At 42.9% G+C, this 18,653-nt stretch overlaps 1 protein-coding gene and 1 long non-coding RNA gene across 4 annotated transcripts in view; one reads left to right on the top strand and one right to left on the bottom strand.

Annotated features, from left to right (window-relative positions):
* Window positions 1-1,791: 1,791 nt before the first annotated feature.
* Window positions 1,792-18,653, top strand: part of LHX2 (LIM homeobox 2) — a 33,967-nt gene continuing 17,105 nt past the window's right edge. The window contains exons 1-3 of one of the 3 annotated variants that reach the window (XM_042052602.1): window positions 1,792-2,053; window positions 16,251-16,456; window positions 17,087-17,469. In XM_042052602.1, the coding sequence (XP_041908536.1) occupies window positions 16,257-16,456; window positions 17,087-17,469 (583 nt within the window). In that variant the 5' untranslated portion in view covers window positions 1,792-2,053; window positions 16,251-16,256. Of the gene's footprint in view, window positions 2,054-12,527; window positions 13,506-16,250; window positions 16,457-17,086; window positions 17,470-18,653 lie in introns of those variants that run through there. The other 2 variants (XM_042052600.1, XM_042052601.1) reach the window with 2 other exon arrangements.
* On the bottom strand, window positions 9,027-10,673 carry LOC121676287. The gene is made up of 2 exons (XR_006020411.1): window positions 10,261-10,673; window positions 9,027-9,741 (listed from the first exon to the last, which is right to left on the bottom strand). It is a non-coding gene; the product is annotated as an uncharacterized LOC121676287 (long non-coding RNA).

The raw sequence follows: 18,653 nt of genomic DNA on the forward strand, positions 1-18,653 counted from the left end.
CTGTGGGGGTCGTATGGGCTTAACTTCTGATTGAGGAAAACCAAGAGGAAAACGAACCCTTCAGAATCAGAAACTTTATCCCTGTGATGTTTAAAAGACCTTGTATTTGACAGGACAGCTTTGAAGATAAAGACCGAAGTACTCTCCAGCTACAGGCTGTTCAGCACCCCACACTGCTGTCTGCAACGCACTTCAGTTTCGCACAGTTCACTCACGGTAGAAAGGAGACATGGGAGATGTTTTTGAGTACATTGTGCTATATTTTTGATGCCACTGTATCTTGCCCAGGCTCTCTTTACAGAGCCTGGAAGAGCTGGCCTCTGTTCTACACATTTCCATCATCCTTCTTTCCCACCCCACCCCACACTGGCCAGTTGCTCTTGGATGGCCAGCATATAAATTTGTTGGTTAAAATGTACACTGCCATCCCTGGCTGCAGGGATGGGGTAGCTCTGAGCCGAGAGATTGGCACTGGAGATGAGCGAGGATGAGAAGGGACTGCACCCTTTTCCTTAATGTGCAATACTCTTTTTTTGGGGAAGGCTGTAGGAGGATTTTGTTCCAGGGATTAAGGTTAAAGAAGACTTAGACAGAGCAAGACATACTCTGTTAAGACCTTGCTTTGATTTTTTTTCCCCTATGTATTAGGAATTGGGGGAGGGGGGGGGCGTGGCAAGGAGAGAAGAGAGGAGGAAATAGAGAATGCAATTTCTACGATCACAAAATCTGCAAGAGAGTACTTTGTTCTTCCTAAACTTTTGAGCCCTCTTCTTCTTCTATTACTGTTTCTCTCTGTAACTGCTTTAAAACACATTTTCAGATATTCAGAAAAAAAGTCAGTATTGAAAGAAGTACTTATTAGGATTTAGTAGTAATTTTTGAGGGTTTTTTCCTGCCTTATTTAGGGCTTTATCACTGTACATTCCTTGAAATACAAGAATTTCAGTGGCAATGCAAATTTGTTCCAGATAAGGATCTTCCTTACAGCTTTAAAAGGGACCTAAAATTGTATTTTAACAAATGTCTGCAAAAAAAGAAAATTGAAAAATAATTCCTGTCCTATGGGTGTAGTAGGAAAAATCCCTGAAGCCAGTTTTTTATTAGTGTAAATAAGGGAAGGAGGAGGTGAAGTGAGCGCATTAAAAGGCCTCCTTTCTTTGTCCCTTATTATACTGATCAGATCAACTCGTTACATTAAAACAGGTAGCTCTTCCTAAGTGTACAAAATCAAATAAATATATAAGTCTGGGTTCATTCAACAAGGCAGTATACCAACTTATTTGCAAGTGTTTCTGTGTCTCAATCCCTCTTCTAATATCAGTTTTCAATATTTAATAAATAAATAGATGGTAGGTAAAGACAGAGTAAGAGCGGGAGATAGACAAGAAATGATGCTAATGACCAAATCAACCTGTAAAAAGCAGCCCTGCTCTGACTGGAGCCCCTGTCATCAGCTGAGTGTCATGTAGGAGAGCCCGAGGAGCCGGGGGAGGCTGTGAGGGCTTGGTGAGCTGGAGACTGGCAGCATCATTGGTTTGAACGGGCCGTGATTGATTTGTCACCAGAGGCCCATTTGACTGGGCGAAAAGCCCTTCTGATCTCAATCTCTCTCTGCTTCCTTACCTCTGCTGTCCCCTCTCCCTTCTCCGTATTGGGAGGCTGGCACAGCAGCTGGGCAAGGGGGCTCAAGTTGGGGCTGACACACAGCAAAAGGGTTTAAGGTCACGGCTGCCGAAACTCTGTAAGGACTGACAGGGGACATCCAGCTCATCCTACTTCTCACTTTCTGTCTTGCCTTTAGAACTCCAGAGGTTTGCAAAGCCCCCAGTACACATCCACACAAATACACCAGCACTCCATTCCCCAAGCAGACACACAACCAAAGCCTCTCTCTGCCTCTCTCCTTCCCTCTGCCTCTGTCTCTCTCGCACACACTCGCACACACACTCACGCACACACGCACTCTCTCTCCCCACCCCTTCCACCTTCCCGTTATCTGTGGCTGGGAGAAACCTCTAGATCTACAAATATTAATTACAAAGGACAACGAAAGGTAAGAAGGCGTCAATTATCCAAAGGTGTCGTGATGTTATTTCAAGTCAATTGCAAATGTGTGAGGGGGAAGATTTCGCCCCAGTGATTCCTGTCTGCTTGGCTGATGGGGACCGGAGCTGATTCCCTCCCAGAACTGCTGCAGCTATGCCTTAAACCACACACTTTCCAGCAGGAGCCATCAGCATGGGCCTTTCTGAATTCTCTTTTTATTTCATTCATTAAGGGCATTAGGCAAGTTGGAATTTGTATGAAAAGGATCCTATGGGAATACTGTCTCCAGGGTAGGTATTTTCATGACTTTCCACATCCTGGGGCTCTCTCTGTATCTCTTCTCTTTCTCTTTCTCTTTCTCTTCTGTTAGATGGAGCTTTAAAGGAGGCTGCCCTCATCTTCCCCCTAATCTGGGGAAAGGAAATATTTTGAGCAGCATATACTGAGTGACAAAATATTTTATTTATTTTATAAAGTGGAAGCTACTAAGAAATTGTGAGACCTTTCCTGCTTAATTTTGTTAATGGGCTTTGTTATAATCATTATTATTCCTATTCCTGTTTTCAGGCTTTTCTCACACAGGACTTTCTAATGACAATTGCCTTCATTATCCAAAAAAGAAAGAGGTAGCAGAATGGACAACAGCAAAATAATATTAATCAAACAAAGGCAGAGTTTAAATTAAAAGGTCTGTTGTGTTCTCATAAAAGCAGGACAATCTCAATACTCTAGCTCATTTCACTTGGCAAAAGAATGTGGCATCAGTTTTTTAACTTTAAAATAGTTTAATGAACACGAATGGAGAAATAATTTTTCTGTGTATTTAGCAGTCTATAAAGAAGAGAGAATGCTTTAACTTTGATCGCCACAATTAGTTCCCTGGGTATCTAGAGGGGAACAGGGCAGCCCTGGGAGCCTCAGTTCTTTAGATACAAAAGCATTTAGATCGCTTTAGAGCAGTTAATCCTGAGACTGGCTAGGGTCCCTTTTGTTTTCTAACTCCATTGTGGGTTTTGTTCAGTTTTTTCTATTCGCATGATTGACTGCCCAATGGATGCTAATTATCCAAATGTCGCTTCTGTCCTTTGAGTGACTTTCTATGTATTATGGGCAACTGTCATGCATTCTGTCATTCTATATCATATTACATGTATTATCATATGAAAATGGTACTCTGCATAAAGGAAGGTGTCTGAACCAGCAGATGCTGCAGATATTTAGAGGACTTGCCTAATTTGAATGGATTTTCTATAGAAAAATTGGTCAGAAACCATATAGGGGAGAGTCAGAAATTGAAAGTTTATCAGGTAATTATTTTTGTCCTTTTGCTGTTTACATGATAATGTACAAGGCATTAACTGTCTCTGCTTCTGAAATCTGCAGCCACCTTCCTCCTCCCGAACCAGGCAACCCGTCTGTATTTATTAGAGTATGACAGCTTAAGCTAATTAAACTGATATCTGTCTAAAATAATAAGCCCAGAAAGTTAGAATAAACATTATGACTATAAGCAGAAAAGGCAGCTATACAAATGTAGCATCAGTGTTATATTTAAATGATAAACTAAAATTCCTGTATGAAAAACATTGGATGTAGAATTATGAACAATAATAAAGTTCTGCAAAGAAATTTTTGTAAATATTTTTTGCTTAGATCTTCATCTCTTTCCATGATATTAATAAGGCTAAGGGCTAACACAGCTGTGAACTTGAATATTTTTTATTTTATACATATGTGAACATATATTTAAAAGGATATCAAGGGAAAGGTTTTTACTGCAATTTTTCCACTAAAATAACTTAACACACCTCAGTGTAATGTGCATGCCAACACTTAACAGGAATACAAGATTTATAATGATAGGGCTTTTTAGATTTGCACTCTGGGGTCCATTGAATCCATAGGCACATCCAGAGTTTCCTATCCTAAAATGTTAGGATAGTGTTTTATATTTGCCATTCATATGAAATACTGTGGATATATAACACTGAAATTCATGTTCTTGAGCTTCATCAAATATATGTGCAATAAGTTTCCATTAATGATAAAGCTAAATCATGGGAAATATGTGCTTTAGGAAATAACACAAAGATGCCATAGAAAGTCTTGCTCTGCTGTATCAAGGTGCTTTGAAATTTTACATGATCAAATATACATGATCAAGCTGTGCTTGTTAGGGTACGAGGGGCTCCAAATGGTCAATGGCTATTGATCAGGCTGTTAAGTATTTGTTCGCAATTCTTTATATCCCACAAGGTTCAGGGAAATGAACAGTGAAAAATTGCATCAGAGTCCACCTTTGTTTGAGATTGATGTATCAAAACAGAGTATTCATTTGCCAAATCTGTTGGAAAAAATGTGTAGTAAATTATGACATAAAGACTCCAAGTACAGAGTATTTCCCTTTTTTTAATTATCTTTGTAAAATTTTAAGTGCTAATTAAAAATGTAGAGACAGAGTCTTTGTAGAACACGAATAGTGAATTATTGATAAGAGCAGATTTACACAGCAAAAACAGAGATACAATCGTAGCTTATCAGTTGACCTTTACATTTTACTTTACATTTTGCTCATGCCAAAATTTTTTTAACTGAAGTTGCAATGACAGTGATGCAGGAGAATCCATAAGGTGAAAATGGAAATTTCTGTTACTCTTAGAAAATAGCCAATCTTACTGGGATCAGTTACTATCTTTTAGTAATTGAATACATATTACTCCTCATGAAGAGTTCAAATTAAATGTGGTGGGTTTTTAAAATGATAATGTCATTTGGCAAACATCTCAAAATATTTTAATAATAATTCTTTCTTGAGATTTCTACAATATGTATTTCTACAAGTCCATCATATATATTATTTATTTTTTAAATGATCTATAAAACTGGTTCCATAATTCAAAATATTACACGTGTTGAAAGAGAATGCTAACCTATAATTCTTGCAAAATCATACAAGGCATACTTTATTTGATTTAATTATACTATACATTACATAAATTCATAAGATCTTTCCTGAACACAGAAATCTCTGAAGAGAAACTTAGTTTACACTAAAGAAAACTACTGAACACAAAGAATTATTTCTGCAGATATTTGCCTCTAAAAATGATAACATATGTCTGTGTCTGAATCTGCAAATAGATAGATGGTTACACACACATATGTTCATACACACACACAGAGCCTCATACTGTGATATATCTTATACATATTTATATAAACAAATTTACATACTGCATCTTTGGAAATCTTAAAACCAGCAATACGTATTTTGTGCCTCATCTTCAGATGGTAATTCCCTTAAAAGTACTTAATATTTTCCGAATGAGAATTACATTGAAAAGAATCAGCCACGCTTATATAAAAAGTTTGCAAAGTATAAAATGGGCAAAATGTTCCGGATTGGTGGGAAATGCCCTCTCACCTTCTCGTGTCTGACCTGCCACTTAATTAATCTGCTCTTGTCTGGGAGCGGACAGTGTGAGCAAGAGGCAGCACAGCAGCAAAGCCTCCAGCACTTGGAAAGTTCACAGTACATTCAGCTTTTAAAGAAAATCGTCCTACTCAAGTACATTTATAAGATTACTTGCCACTGTTTCAATTTGCATCTTATCTGACTTCTTCTTCCTGCCAATATTTGCACGTAAGGTGCCCTGCGTGTCCCTGTCTGTGTCCAGCTCCGGCTCTCCCCACTCCCCAGGCTGCATTACAAAGTTCGTCTCTCTTGCCATACCTGCTCTTGGGCTGGAAAATGGTTCTGCAGAGCCAGGCGGTGGCATTCAGGTAGTCCAGAGAAGGCTTTAGAGTGACAAAATATTGACCGGATTTGGTATTCACTTATGAAGGATGACGTTAGTGCCACAAAAATCCCTGTGATGTACAGGGAATAGTTAATTAATTAAAGGACCTGCTAATTGCTACTTGAGGTACTGTGCAGAGCTGATGAAGAGTGCTTGGTGCAAGGTTAGGTTCTCAGTTTTGAGTGAACATTTTCATTTAAAAGATTTCTTTAAAGTACATCCTAATTTTTTAATGTTTTTTCAGGTTACTGTATCTAGTTCAGACTCAAGTGTTCAATTGAGCTTCAATTAATTATAATATATAGTCAGGGTTCTTTAGCTGGGATAGATTGATGGAGAAGCTTTGTTTCATTTGGTGCAGGTGGCACTGTTTAATAAGCACAGGAGAGAGTGAATAATGTAGTGTTTGCAAAGAGAAATAAATGCAAAATAGAGAGGTGCAATTAGATCAGCTCAGAGAAATAAAGGATAAATATTAAATAGTCAGGTATCTTGCAAATACCAAATAAAATAGTAATAAGTATCCAGTTGAAAACTGCCATTTTAATTTATGAATATCTAAAAGCACTGCTCTAAAATAAATCTAGTGAGCAAGTCTTCTGCCTTCATTAGGCAGGCACTTTTCAATATCTGGAAAATACCAGACTGCTAATTTTTAAACTCTACACATTATTTTTCTGATACTGAAGTATAAATAGTTTCTGAATTTAAAATACAAACACGATGACTTCAAAAATTAATTTCTCAATTGTACTATAAAATACCTTAGCATTCGGCACTCTTTTTTAAAAATTGGAGCTATGTTATATTGGGGAAAAAATTACCCCATGGAAAATTAATCTGGGAAAACTTGTAAATCAGTATCAGTAATGTACTAGCCAATGAGGGGCTTCTCTGCATGCACTAAAGATGAAATAAAGCTGCAGAAGATTATTGAAAGGAACAACAAAATTGTAGTTTAAAAAACTAAAAAAGCCCGTGAAAATGAAAATCTTCTAATGGCACACAAAACCCCAAACCAAGTTTATACTCCTGAAAATAACAAATAAGAAAAAAAAAAAAGGAGAAATGTTATTTGACTTAAAAAAAAAAAAAAAAAAAAAAGGGATCTGGGTATCTGGTAGCTAAGAGGATAGTCCTGTAAGCTACTTAACAAAAGAATGTAAATGTATTAGGCATTTCAGCAACACTTCTGCATCTAAGAATTTCAGCTGTAGACAGATTTTCCACAGACGATTCCCCCCTACTGCTAACCTCTTAAATATACCTATAAAATACAAAATGTTCCAAATCACCTCCAATAAAGGAAGCTTCCTTACATTAAATGCATCGAATATTTGTGTTAGAAATCTGAAGTGCTTTCTGATGTGGTTAAATTCACAAAGAAATGTGGTTGTAGAACAGAAAGGAATGTATTGAGCACATCACTCTGAATATTTGCAGATGGATACAGAGCTGGGGAAGTTTACTTGTAAAGTATGGAATTAATCATATTCTTAGGCTCTGAATATTCAAAGAAGGCAGTACTATCAGAGTCTTTTCTCTACAAACCTTGTTTTTGTTATGTAGCCGTGTTTACCAAATCCCTGATACACCCAATCAGGGCAGGCTCCCAAACCTCGAGGATTGGTTGATCCTGAACTTGTAAAATGTTTATGAGGGAGTGTTTGCCTGGTCCTGCAGCCCGGGGTGCCCTGCTGTCAGCAAGGAGCTGCCGGGACTGCTGCACACACAGGGGCTGCAGGAACGAGACAGGGAGAGCTGGGCAGCCACAGGGAACTTTCTTATCTCAACTCTTAATGTGCGTTTGGGCAAAAAACCTTCCCCCCGAAAAAATAACCTTCCCCAATTTGTTAAAAAAATTAAAATCTGCCCATTTGCATTAAAAACATGTTCCTACAAAGGACCTTGTTGCCCTTAATTTGAGCTCTGACTGTAGAGCAGTAAGATTAGTCTGCAGTAAACAGATTAAAAAAATAATTAAGAAGCAGCTACAGTACTAGATGCAAAAAAGAGACATTTTTGCAATCTTTGTCATGTTCTGTGCATGAATTTACTGAATTTCTAGTAATTACCACTTTATATTTGGTAAAAGTTATTCTATTTACATTTTTTACTACGGTAGATGCTTGTCAGGCAATCAGATGTAAGCACATCACCGAGAATGTATATTGCTCAAAATAAAACTCCAAAGCTATCTTAAATATACAGCTACCGACCTTCAGAATCGTGTTTTCTTTACCAATTCACTGTAATAAAAATGAACATTTTGTCATCACTTTGGGAAACTGTGCCAAACACCTTAGAACACATGTCACATGCCAACTTTACTTCATTTTTCTCCTCAGGGAATAGATACATCTGGAATCATAATCACAGATAAAAACCTTGACAAAATTGCACATGAGCCCAGCCCTTCTCTCCAACACCTACCTTTTCATAACATTTAATACAATATTAATATCAGTTACTAAAAAGGCTTCCAACCTTTACATTTCTGACATAACATGTTCAAACCCATATTTCACACTTCTTGTTCTGTTTTAAGTTCAGTGGATTTAACAGGACTCTGGAGAGAAGATCATGTGGTTGAAGATTTCCCTCCCTCTTTGACACCCGTAGAGGCAGTTTTGGAATTGTTTAAATAGCTGTGGCTATATAAACTGAAATATGTGAGACATTGGACATCTTATTTCTTTCTCACATCTATAGATATGTGCTTGTATTTTCCTCTGAAATCAATTGCTTGTACCAGTGAACAACAATTTCAGCACAACATCTGGGCAAACCTTCAGAATATTTTCCTTTTAAACTGTATTATTTCTCTTTCCTGCATATGCCTGGTTTACCAGACAAATACAGTTAGCTAGTATATATAATAATATTATTTGGTATTTTTTATCTGTGATTGACAGTTTTTCAAATCAAAATAAAACACAATCTTAGTCGATCATCTTCTTGAGAGTGCGCTCCTCTTTTAAGCTCGGTTTGCTTCTCAATACAGACAGAGATCTAACTCCATCCAGGGTAAATGGTGAAATTATAGCTCCAACAGATCCCATACTGTCTGAAAAATGCTTGGCTTAATATTTAATACCTAATTCCTGGACTGATATTTTTACTGCATGCTTTTATCAAACACTCATCAGCTGGTATTGCAAAGAAAAAGAATTGGAAAACTTTGCACATTTCCATTTATGATTGTGTTTGTAATTAATCCCATGCTGGAAGTACCTCGGGCAGCTCACTGTATGGCTTTGTTCACGTCAGAATGGGGAGAGCAACCTCTTTTTGTTACATATTTAACAGCTTTGAAAGACATTTTTTTAAACAGCAAATGTACTAGACAGCTTTAAAGCAGAGGACATTAAATAGGAGCCAATTATTCATTCAGCAGCTCTACGTGCATCAAAAACATGCATACCACCAAATTTTCCTGAGACAAACCACTTAAATTTCCCATGACTCAGACACCGTTTCTGTACTAACTAGATAAGGATAGCAATGATTTACAAAAAGAAACAGATGTAACATGTTTCTTACCCTGGAATACTGAAAAAATCTTTAAAAAGACATTCATTTACAATTTGGGGACAGCATTGGTGACAATAAATATCCTATTTTTAAATGGAACGGTGTTCCTTATTAAGATAATTTCATTATTCTCTTTCACTTTAAAATGACCCAAAGTGTCTGACTCAGTATATAAAAAGTGCAGAAGGTGATCCATGAATGGAGTAATAATTTGCCCGAACTGTTTCAAGCCAGTCCATGGAGCAGCTGACTGAAGCTGCTGGTCTGTCTGCAGCAACTCGAGGAGAGGAAGAGCTGAGTTGAGCTCCACTTGCTGACAGGAATCAAACTGGCTCACATTTTAGGAGAACAACATCATTGCCTATAAAAATGAAGAAGAGACAAAATAAATAAAACCAGTTAATGTTGTAGTTAACTTGCAAATCAAGTAAATCTGTTGGTACAGTATTTTAGAAATAAACGATAACAGCATCACACCAAACACACATTTCCAAACATATATGCATTCTGATTTTGATTTAATGGTATCTCAGCGTCAACTATTGCTTCCTTTGCTGGTACACACTTCCTGATGCCTACTGTGAAGGGTGCCCATATTTACAACTGAGTAAGATGATTAATTACACCTTGTCAATCACGGTGCATGAAGACATAACACCACAGCAGACAATGAAGAAGATGCCCGAAGCTACAATTACATTTTAATTCATAGTTTATTGTATGTTCCCATATATTGCAGTCTAATAACCGTAGGGGCATTGAAAACATATGAGATATCAATCACTCTGCCCCCTGGTCTTTCATGTTTATATTATTCCACAGCCTTTAAATTACCATAAGTAGTTACTTATTTTCTAAGCTTTCTTCTCTTCTCTCTTACCTTTTGCTTCCATTTATCTTTTATTCTTAGTACCTTTATCCAACAGCTATAAGTATTTGATGGAAGTTTGTAGCTCACTTAAAATCTGTAACAGACAACCTGAAACCCAGCAATTAGTAAAGACAGCTTAGACTTGTGTTCCTTTGTTGAAGGAGGCGTTGAATCTTTTGTTCTGATTTAGTCACGGTAGCTGGGTGGAAGCTGGTACCTCATTATGTGGTTGGTCTGTTTGTCTGGTAGGTAGCAGATGGTACTGGAGATGACGTTACCAAGAGAGGCAGGGTAGAGAAACTCAAGACCTGTGATTTGTTCACCTGTCACCTATAACAAAATACAGGTTAAAAGACTTTATTATTAGCTGCACCATTTTTTTAATGAAAAAACTCTCATTTCAAATGAGCCCACATTTCATTCTGAAGACGATTTTGCTCCAGCAATTTTTCTGTGGCTTATTATTTGAGAGTATCCTTGATTTTATTCTGAACAATGTAAATGTCATTCATGTGTCAGTGTGTACATTAGCAGCTTTATGTTTACATTCTGTTACTCTCCTTGTGTTTTGGTAGCAAGGGTTGGATGTCTTCTTGTGTTTGTATATCCATTAGGAAGATAATCAGAGATACCCCGTGAACTGGAGACTGTGCAATACTTTTTCAGCATGCTCTTGGTATTATTGGTTCCATCCACTGAGGCAATTCTGTAACGTAAAATACTGTATTTTAATTCTGTTAAATATCTAAAATCTTTTTGATAATGAGAAAAGTCAGATGGAGTGTATGAATCCATGACCTTTCTTAGCTGCAAAAAGTACACAATCAATTCAGTGATAGGGAATTAATCTGGTATTAAAACATCCGAGGATAGTACGGTACACAGCTGTGAGTAAGGATATCTACAGCCAATTGCTTGAGCAAAGGTAAGCCGGTGCTGTCCCACCATGGGGTCTGTGGTGTCCGGTGAGCAATGTTCCACAGCTGTTCCTGGAGGCAAAGCTCCCAGCACAGACGGGGCTTGAAAATGTCTCACAACTGCATGGAAGAAGGGAAAGACGATTTTATCAAGATAAATACTACACAGAGCCACGAATTGTGCTGCAGAACTCTAATCTGAATTCAGACATGAACTTCCATTGTTTCCAAGGTCTGATTTTAGGACAGTCTTTGGGTAGTTCCCACAGATGCCAAATTAGCTTGCATTCTGTATAGTTTCTTGAGGGGTCTTGTGGCTATTTCATATGCATTTCTACAAGAGACACTTTGTTCTCCTCTGTGACATGCAAATGTCTTTAACTATTCAGAGCAATCCCAACAGAAAGATGATAAAAAGCCTCAATTATTGTAAGAGCGGAACACATAAACCCAGCCAAGTTTGGCTATAAACAGAAGAATTCCAGTTTTAGCAAGGATAATCTTAACTGCACTACACCTGTAAGAGGCAAATCGCTCTGTCAGAAAACAACACCTGATGGGAATGCACTGAGTGATGTAATAGTTCATAGTCATGGATTAAGCAGCAAGTCTCATGATCTCAGATGTGTATTCAGATTTACCTTCCATTGTGCTACCTTTGCTAACATAATTAGAAGTGTGATATTTGACATCTTTAATACTAATTAGTCCTTCCTTACTACCCACCTCCTGGATAAATATTTAGACATCATGAACAGTCTCCCTGTGCACTCTTTGTCTTTCCTGGAGACTTTCTGAAGCTTTTCCTCAAGTTCAGAGACCTTTCTGGCCTGGTTTTCTTACAGTCTGTTTGAAAATGAGAGATGCAAGAGGCATTGGTTTGTGGAAGGCTCCACAAACTGGAGTGACTCAAGTTATTATATTCTAACACTGAATATTTTTCATAACGAGGGTTATTGGGTGCATTCAACTAGTCATAAATGTTTGGGCTATCATGATCTCGGAGTGGAAACAAACTCTTGAACGCCTCCTTCTCCCGCGCTGGAGGAGCTGTGCCCCACAGCCCCTTCGGCGCGCCATGGCCCGTCACGTCGCCGACGGTCACCGGGCGGCAAACGCCGAGCTCCGCGCGGCTCCCGAGGCCGCGGAGCGGGCAGGACGCGGCAGCGCTCGCGGTGCCCGGGCGGCGGGGACAGCGCGGGGACAGCGCCCGGGGACAGCGCGGGGACACCGCCCGGCCCCGAGCACATGCCGGCGGCCCGGGCGCGGCGCAGCCAATGGCGGCGGGGCAGGACATGATGTCAGAGGGGCTGTAGAAAAGGCGCGGAGCCCCGCGCGGTCCCCGCGCTGCAGACGCGCCGCTCGCACATCCGCGGCGGCTCCGGCTCCGGCTGCGCTCCCGCCCCGGGCCCCGCGGGCCGCGCCGCTTTAAGGACAGAGGGGGGCCGCGAGTGCCCGTCCCATCTGGTGCCCGTCCAACTCTTCCTCCTTCCCCTTGGCTTTTTCTTTTCCCAATGAGCTCCAGCGGGCTGGGGGAGGAGCGGGGAAAGGAGCAAACTTTGCCCCTGAGCTGCCGCCGCTGCCAGCCCTCTGGACTGTGAGTGCGTACGGTGGGCATCCGCCCCAGCCTCCCTGCAGCACCAGCCTGCTCTCCGTCTGCTGCAGCCTCCCTCTCCCTCGCTTTCGTCCTCTAAATTTCGCACAATACGATGTAGGGGGCTTGTCGTAATTTTTTTTTCTAATTCTTATTTATTTCTCACCGAAGATGGTTTAATTTTTTTTATATTTCTACTATTTATTAATTCCTCCCAACCGTAAGCGTGCCCAGCCTTCTGCCAGTTGGGCCAGAGCATAAAGCCTGGGACTGCACCTGGGGCAATGAGCCCTGCACTGAAGAAGCCTCCTAGAGGGATGTGCCGGGGCCGCGCAACAGACTAGATCCAAGCCCCGAAGCTTACACCACCAGTTATCCCCTCTCCCTCATCCCCTTCGCCCGCCTTTTCTGCACCCCATCCCTTGAAACCTCGGATCAGTGCCTGCGCCGCGCTCCGGAGAGCTCTGCCGGGGGAAAAACCCGGTGCCCAAGGAGAGACGGGGCGGCCGTGCTAGATGCATGGGGGAGGGCTCCGGTTAATGCAAGTTCTGGGCTCCTGCAGGGACCCCGACAACTGTCAGCAGCAACAGCAACTCGGGCCCTCCTCCTCTGCTTCCTCAGCGATGCTTTTCCACAGTCTTTCCGGCTCGGAGATGCACGGGGTCATCGACGAGATGGATCGGAGAACCAAAAGCGAAGCACCGGCCATCAGCTCGGCTATAGACAGGGGAGAGACGGAAACGGTAGGAGCCGAAGGAATGGGAGAGTCATGCACCCCCCTAAACATACCAAACCCCTCACAGATACAGCTTTTCCCCTAAAATAGCAGATCGGGGGGAAATGTATATGCAAAATACTAAATCAGAAGAAAATTAAGCATAAAGGCACCCCAAAAGATTAAATGAAATAATTAATTTAAATTAAAGGCACGAAACTGTTAATTATTAATAATATGCATAGTAATAGTAACACTTGGGTGAAATGAACGGTACTGCTCTTGTGAGGAAACAGAAAGATAGACCAGCCTTTTGGTAGCGTCCAAGAACTCCTTCCCTTCCCCCAGCCTGTCCGGCCTTCCAAAGTTTTTAGGAAGAGGCAAAGTGTGGTTTTATATCGATAACATTTTGGCACAGCAAATTTTTTGTCTGCGGAATGGAAACACAAACACCAAAGAATCAAATGCTGTGTTATTTTTCAGGTAGGATGTCTTCACGGAGATAGTCTTTATAGCATTTATTTAAGAAGAAAAAACCAAACACGAGTGTCCTTAAGTTATGGGTTTTAAAAAATAATTTTAATATGTGGGTTTGTAAACATGGCAAACAGAACTAGAAGATATGTCTCAGGGACACGGATGGATGCGAATTTTTATAACTTTACCACATTTTACGTTCTGTCTGCTGATGCATAGTCCTTGTATATTAATACATTTAGATAATAAAAAGATGCATCCGTCTAACTAGCATTAAGATGGCAAAGTGGAAGACATTTCCAAAGTGTCTTAAGTGATTGAACAATTTATGTATACTATTTTTTTTTTTTGTTAAGAAATTACAATTCTGAAGTGAAATTATCTCGTACGTTGGTTAAATGCTCTCTTGTAAACTGATACAGGCATATGCAAGGAAGATCCGTTCTCAGGTTTTCAAACTTCAGCAGTATATGTTCTTTCTTGTAATGTTATGTGAAATTTGCTTAAAGGTGACAGTGGGACTATTTAATCTTGAAACACCGGCTGGAAAACGGCCTTTGTACTGTAAGGGTGGGACGCAATTTCTAATCTAAATGGTTTTGGTTTTCTTTTAAGAAGTTAATATTTCTCCGTACAATTAAACAACATCCAATGATCTTTGCTGGAATAAATATTGTGGCGTGATAGCTTTGTAGAACTATATATAATCTATATGGGTACACGTGTGTATATAACAAATAGTGGGTTGGAATACTGGATCCTTGAATACCATTTCCAGATCTTAGAATATTTTTGTTACTGAAAAAGCAAAGTAGAAAAAATCGTTAATTCATTTAAAGTGGATTTACAAGAAACTACTTTGGTTATAAAACGATCCCTACTCGGAGTTCAGTTAATGCCTTAAAGAAACAAGCTACCGGTGGGTTCCTGTGACTAACACCAGTGGAGTGCCAGGGTTTTATTTGTGTGGAGTTCTCCTAGTGGGAATGATGCGGTGCAAACGGGAGTGCTCACAGCGATGGGATTTTGTGATCCCCGCAAGCACAGGATGAAAGCAATGGGTCTGGCATGTGCTGGAAAATCAGCCTCGGTTCCTTTCGATTTCCCCCGATTAGCTGTGTTTGCTTTTTGCTTTGCGCGAGGATTTAAGGCTCTAGAGGAGGTAAAAGCAAACAAACAACTTCTCCCCTGCCCCGAACCAAAACAAACTACGTGTTGGGCACAGCTGTAAGGAAATATTTCGGGTTCTCTTGCACAAGAACAGATCTGCCGTGGGCTTTTGTGCAAAGCGGGTAAGAGTAAGTTGGGACCGAAGTGGAAAGCAGCATATTGCAAGATCTGCCCCAAACGCTGCTCCACCGAGCCTCCTCTCCCGAATGCTGTTTTAAGGTGTCCGCTGAAATAAATAAGCATGCTTAAACAGTTCTGATATTTCTCCCTCTTTCTTGTTCAGTAGAAGTTGACAGGATATGTATGAATTTGGGGGTTTTTGAGGGTTTCAACTGGATTGCGATTTGACACTAAACTATTAAATTATATAGGGCTTATATTTAGTTTTATTGCTTCCAAGTTTATCCCAGCATAATCTAAAGTGTTCTGTTGGTTTTTACCCACTCTCATTCCGACACATTTCCCACTATTTCGTTTTCCTGATAAAACATTCTGCACCTTGGATTTAGTAATGCTCATCTCCTCCGCAGGTTTATTTACTGATCCCTTTAGCGCTTTGGGTCACAGCAGATCGCGATCCATGTTGTTTGGAACCAGCTTTCAGAGAGCTGTGTCTGCAGCACTGGGGGTTTGATCGTAATTCATTTGGAATTTTATAGCTAGGAAAATACACACACAGACACGCTCCACATACATGCACTCACAGAGCATTAACTATGCAGACACTCTCAATATATCCATAATAATAAATTTTTAAATTAACTATCTGCGATTTGCCCTACTCTGTTATTATTGCGCCTGTTTATTGAACAGCATCTTTTCTTGGTTTGAGACTGGAAAATTCACCAGAAAAAAAAAAGTTCTGGGTCTGGTCTGGACGCCTCCCCTAAAATCCAGGGTGGTTTTCTGTTTGTCTCGCCCGCTTCCCCGCCTCCTCCCGGGAAGGTGGATGCGGCGGGACCCTGGGGACTGGGCGCGGGGGCCGGTCGAGGTGGCTGACTCGGAGCGCCCACTCCTCTGCCAGGAGAGCAGCAGCTCGGCCCCGGCCGGGCAGGGGGAGGGGGGAGCCTAGCCGAGCTCAAGAGTTTCTCCCTCTCGCTAACGGTCTGTAATTGTTTTCCCCCAGCAGACCATGCCTTCCATCAGCAGTGACAGGGCTGCCCTGTGCGCCGGCTGCGGGGGGAAAATCTCCGACCGTTATTACCTCCTGGCTGTGGACAAACAGTGGCACATGCGCTGCCTGAAGTGCTGTGAATGTAAACTCAACCTGGAGTCCGAGCTCACCTGCTTCAGCAAGGACGGCAGCATCTACTGCAAGGAGGACTATTACAGGTACAGCCTGCCCTCGGCCGCCAGCCGGGGATGGGGGCACTGCCCGGCACTCCCCCGGCTGAGCAGACCCCGTCCTGACGAGACTGCGGAGGGGATCCGTGGGCACGCGTGGGGCAGGCTGTGAGCTCCTGAAACCTCCCCCTGGAGAGGGAGACTCGTGGTGAGGATGAGTCCCGTGTTGCCGGGAAGGGGGCACGGCCCGGGCACAGCTTCCCCCCAGCCTGCTTTGGCTTCTGGGGCCTTGACCAGGCGTGCCCTGCTCGACCGCCTGTGCTGGGCGCGGGGCCGGGGCCGGCAGCGGGGCCGCTCCTCGCCCGCCGGCCGTGCCTCCTCCGGCCCGGGGGTGTGGGCACATTCGCGAGGCGGGGGTCGGTGCCTTTTCCTGGTGGGGTCTGGCGGGGCAGGAGCTGTGCTGCGAGCTGGGAAACGGGACGGAGTCTCCCCGCGCTCCCGTCCCGGGATGCCCGCCCGACTGGGCTCCGCAAACGTCCCGGCTTTGTGCCGCTGCCCTGGCCGAGGTGGCCGCCCCGGGGCTCGCAGCCCTTTGCCGCCCTCCGGGCAGAACCGGCGAAGGACGGGGTGGGGGGGAATGCGCCTCTCACCGTCTCCTCTGGCCTTTCTGTTTTGCAGGAGGTTTTCGGTGCAGAGGTGTGCGAGATGTCACCTGGGGATTTCTGCCTCCGAGATGGTCATGAGGGCCAGGGATTTGGTATATCACTTAAATTGCTTCACTTGCACCACTTGCAACAAGATGCTGACCACTGGCGATCACTTTGGCATGAAGGACAATCTGGTGTACTGCCGCCTCCATTTCGAGACTCTCATCCAGGGGGAGTACCAGGTGCATTTCAATCACTCGGATGTAGCCGCTGGGAAGGGCCCGGCTTTGGGAGCAGGCTCTGCCAACACTTTGGGACTGCCTTATTACAATGGCGTGGGGACTGTCCAGAAGGGGAGACCCAGGAAAAGAAAAAGCCCGGGGCCTGGAGCAGATCTAGCAGCCTACAATGCAGGTAAGAGACCCCCACCTTCCCCCGGAACAGTTCAGATGGTTTGTTTCTGTTCACTTCCAAAGGGGGATTTCCGTTTATTTTAGCTTAAACTGTTAATAATAGTTTAGCTGCAGCATAATTATTGAGATCAAGTGCTGTCAAACTGCAATTACAGAAGCTAATATGTTAGCATTTTTCACTTCAGCTGGAAATAAAATGTTTTGAAGCAAGGTCATCTGGTTAAGGGGGGGAAGAAGGGGGAGTGCAGCCTGAAATAAAATCTGGAAACCAGAGATTTTAAGTTAGCACTTCAGAGACCCGTGAATTTTCTTTAGTGGCTACACTCTAAAGCTGCTGCCGGGTGAACTATTCAGCCCTGTCCTGAGCTCTTGCACCCCAAAGTTTTGGAAGGAAAGAGAGAGAGGAAGTGGCCGTTTCCCAAGGGCCTGGAGTGGGAGGCGGACGGGGGTGCAGGGCTGGGTGTGCCCGGGCAGGGGCCGCGGGCAGCAGGTGTCTGCGGGCAGCACAGAGCCTGCTCACACGGGGGCAAATTCCGCTGGAGTTTTGTTCATGAGACGTGACTCGGAGAAGAGTCGGGAAACTCGCAGCATCCCCTTTGCAGCCCATCGCTGCCCCGCAGCACAGCCCCTGCCCCTGAACCGAGCCCAGCAGCAGGAGGAATGGGAGCGAACTTGGTAGCAGCCGGGGCTCTCTGTATCCAGCAGCAAACTTCCCGACGTGTTTCCTCGTTTAACCTCCCCACCGCCACAGCACTGTAATTTTACAGGCAAAGGAATTCCAGCAATCTCCTACCCCCACATCCCCGCTCCCCTCTTCCCCTCGCTCCACTTCTCCAGGTAGCTGCCACCAGAACGGCTGCCATCACGGGGGCTTCCTGTGCTGCTGCTTGTATGCAACGGGGAAAAAATGCTCGGACAAAACAAAATTCTTAGATGTCGGGTTTATTCGAGGACTTGGAGGCAAAGGTGGGCTCCCTCCCGGTCCGGCGTTTCCTGAGCCGGGCGCTCGGGCCGTCCCGCCTGGGCACCGAACTCGTTTCCCTGCGTCGTTCTGTGCCTCGGTGTCCTCTGTGCTTCTCCGCTCGTCCCAGCCTGTTTTCTCTCCAGACCTACCTGGTTCAGACGTTTCCCGTAGGGCGCAGATTTGCCTTTAACATGTTTTGGTTTTTTTCCCTGGAGAGGGCG

This window comes from Corvus kubaryi, unplaced genomic scaffold, assembly GCF_017639235.1.
Source record: "Corvus kubaryi isolate FWS band 111438036 unplaced genomic scaffold, C.kubaryi_AGA036_p1.0 78, whole genome shotgun sequence".
Classification (NCBI taxonomy): Eukaryota; Metazoa; Chordata; class Aves; order Passeriformes; family Corvidae; genus Corvus; species Corvus kubaryi.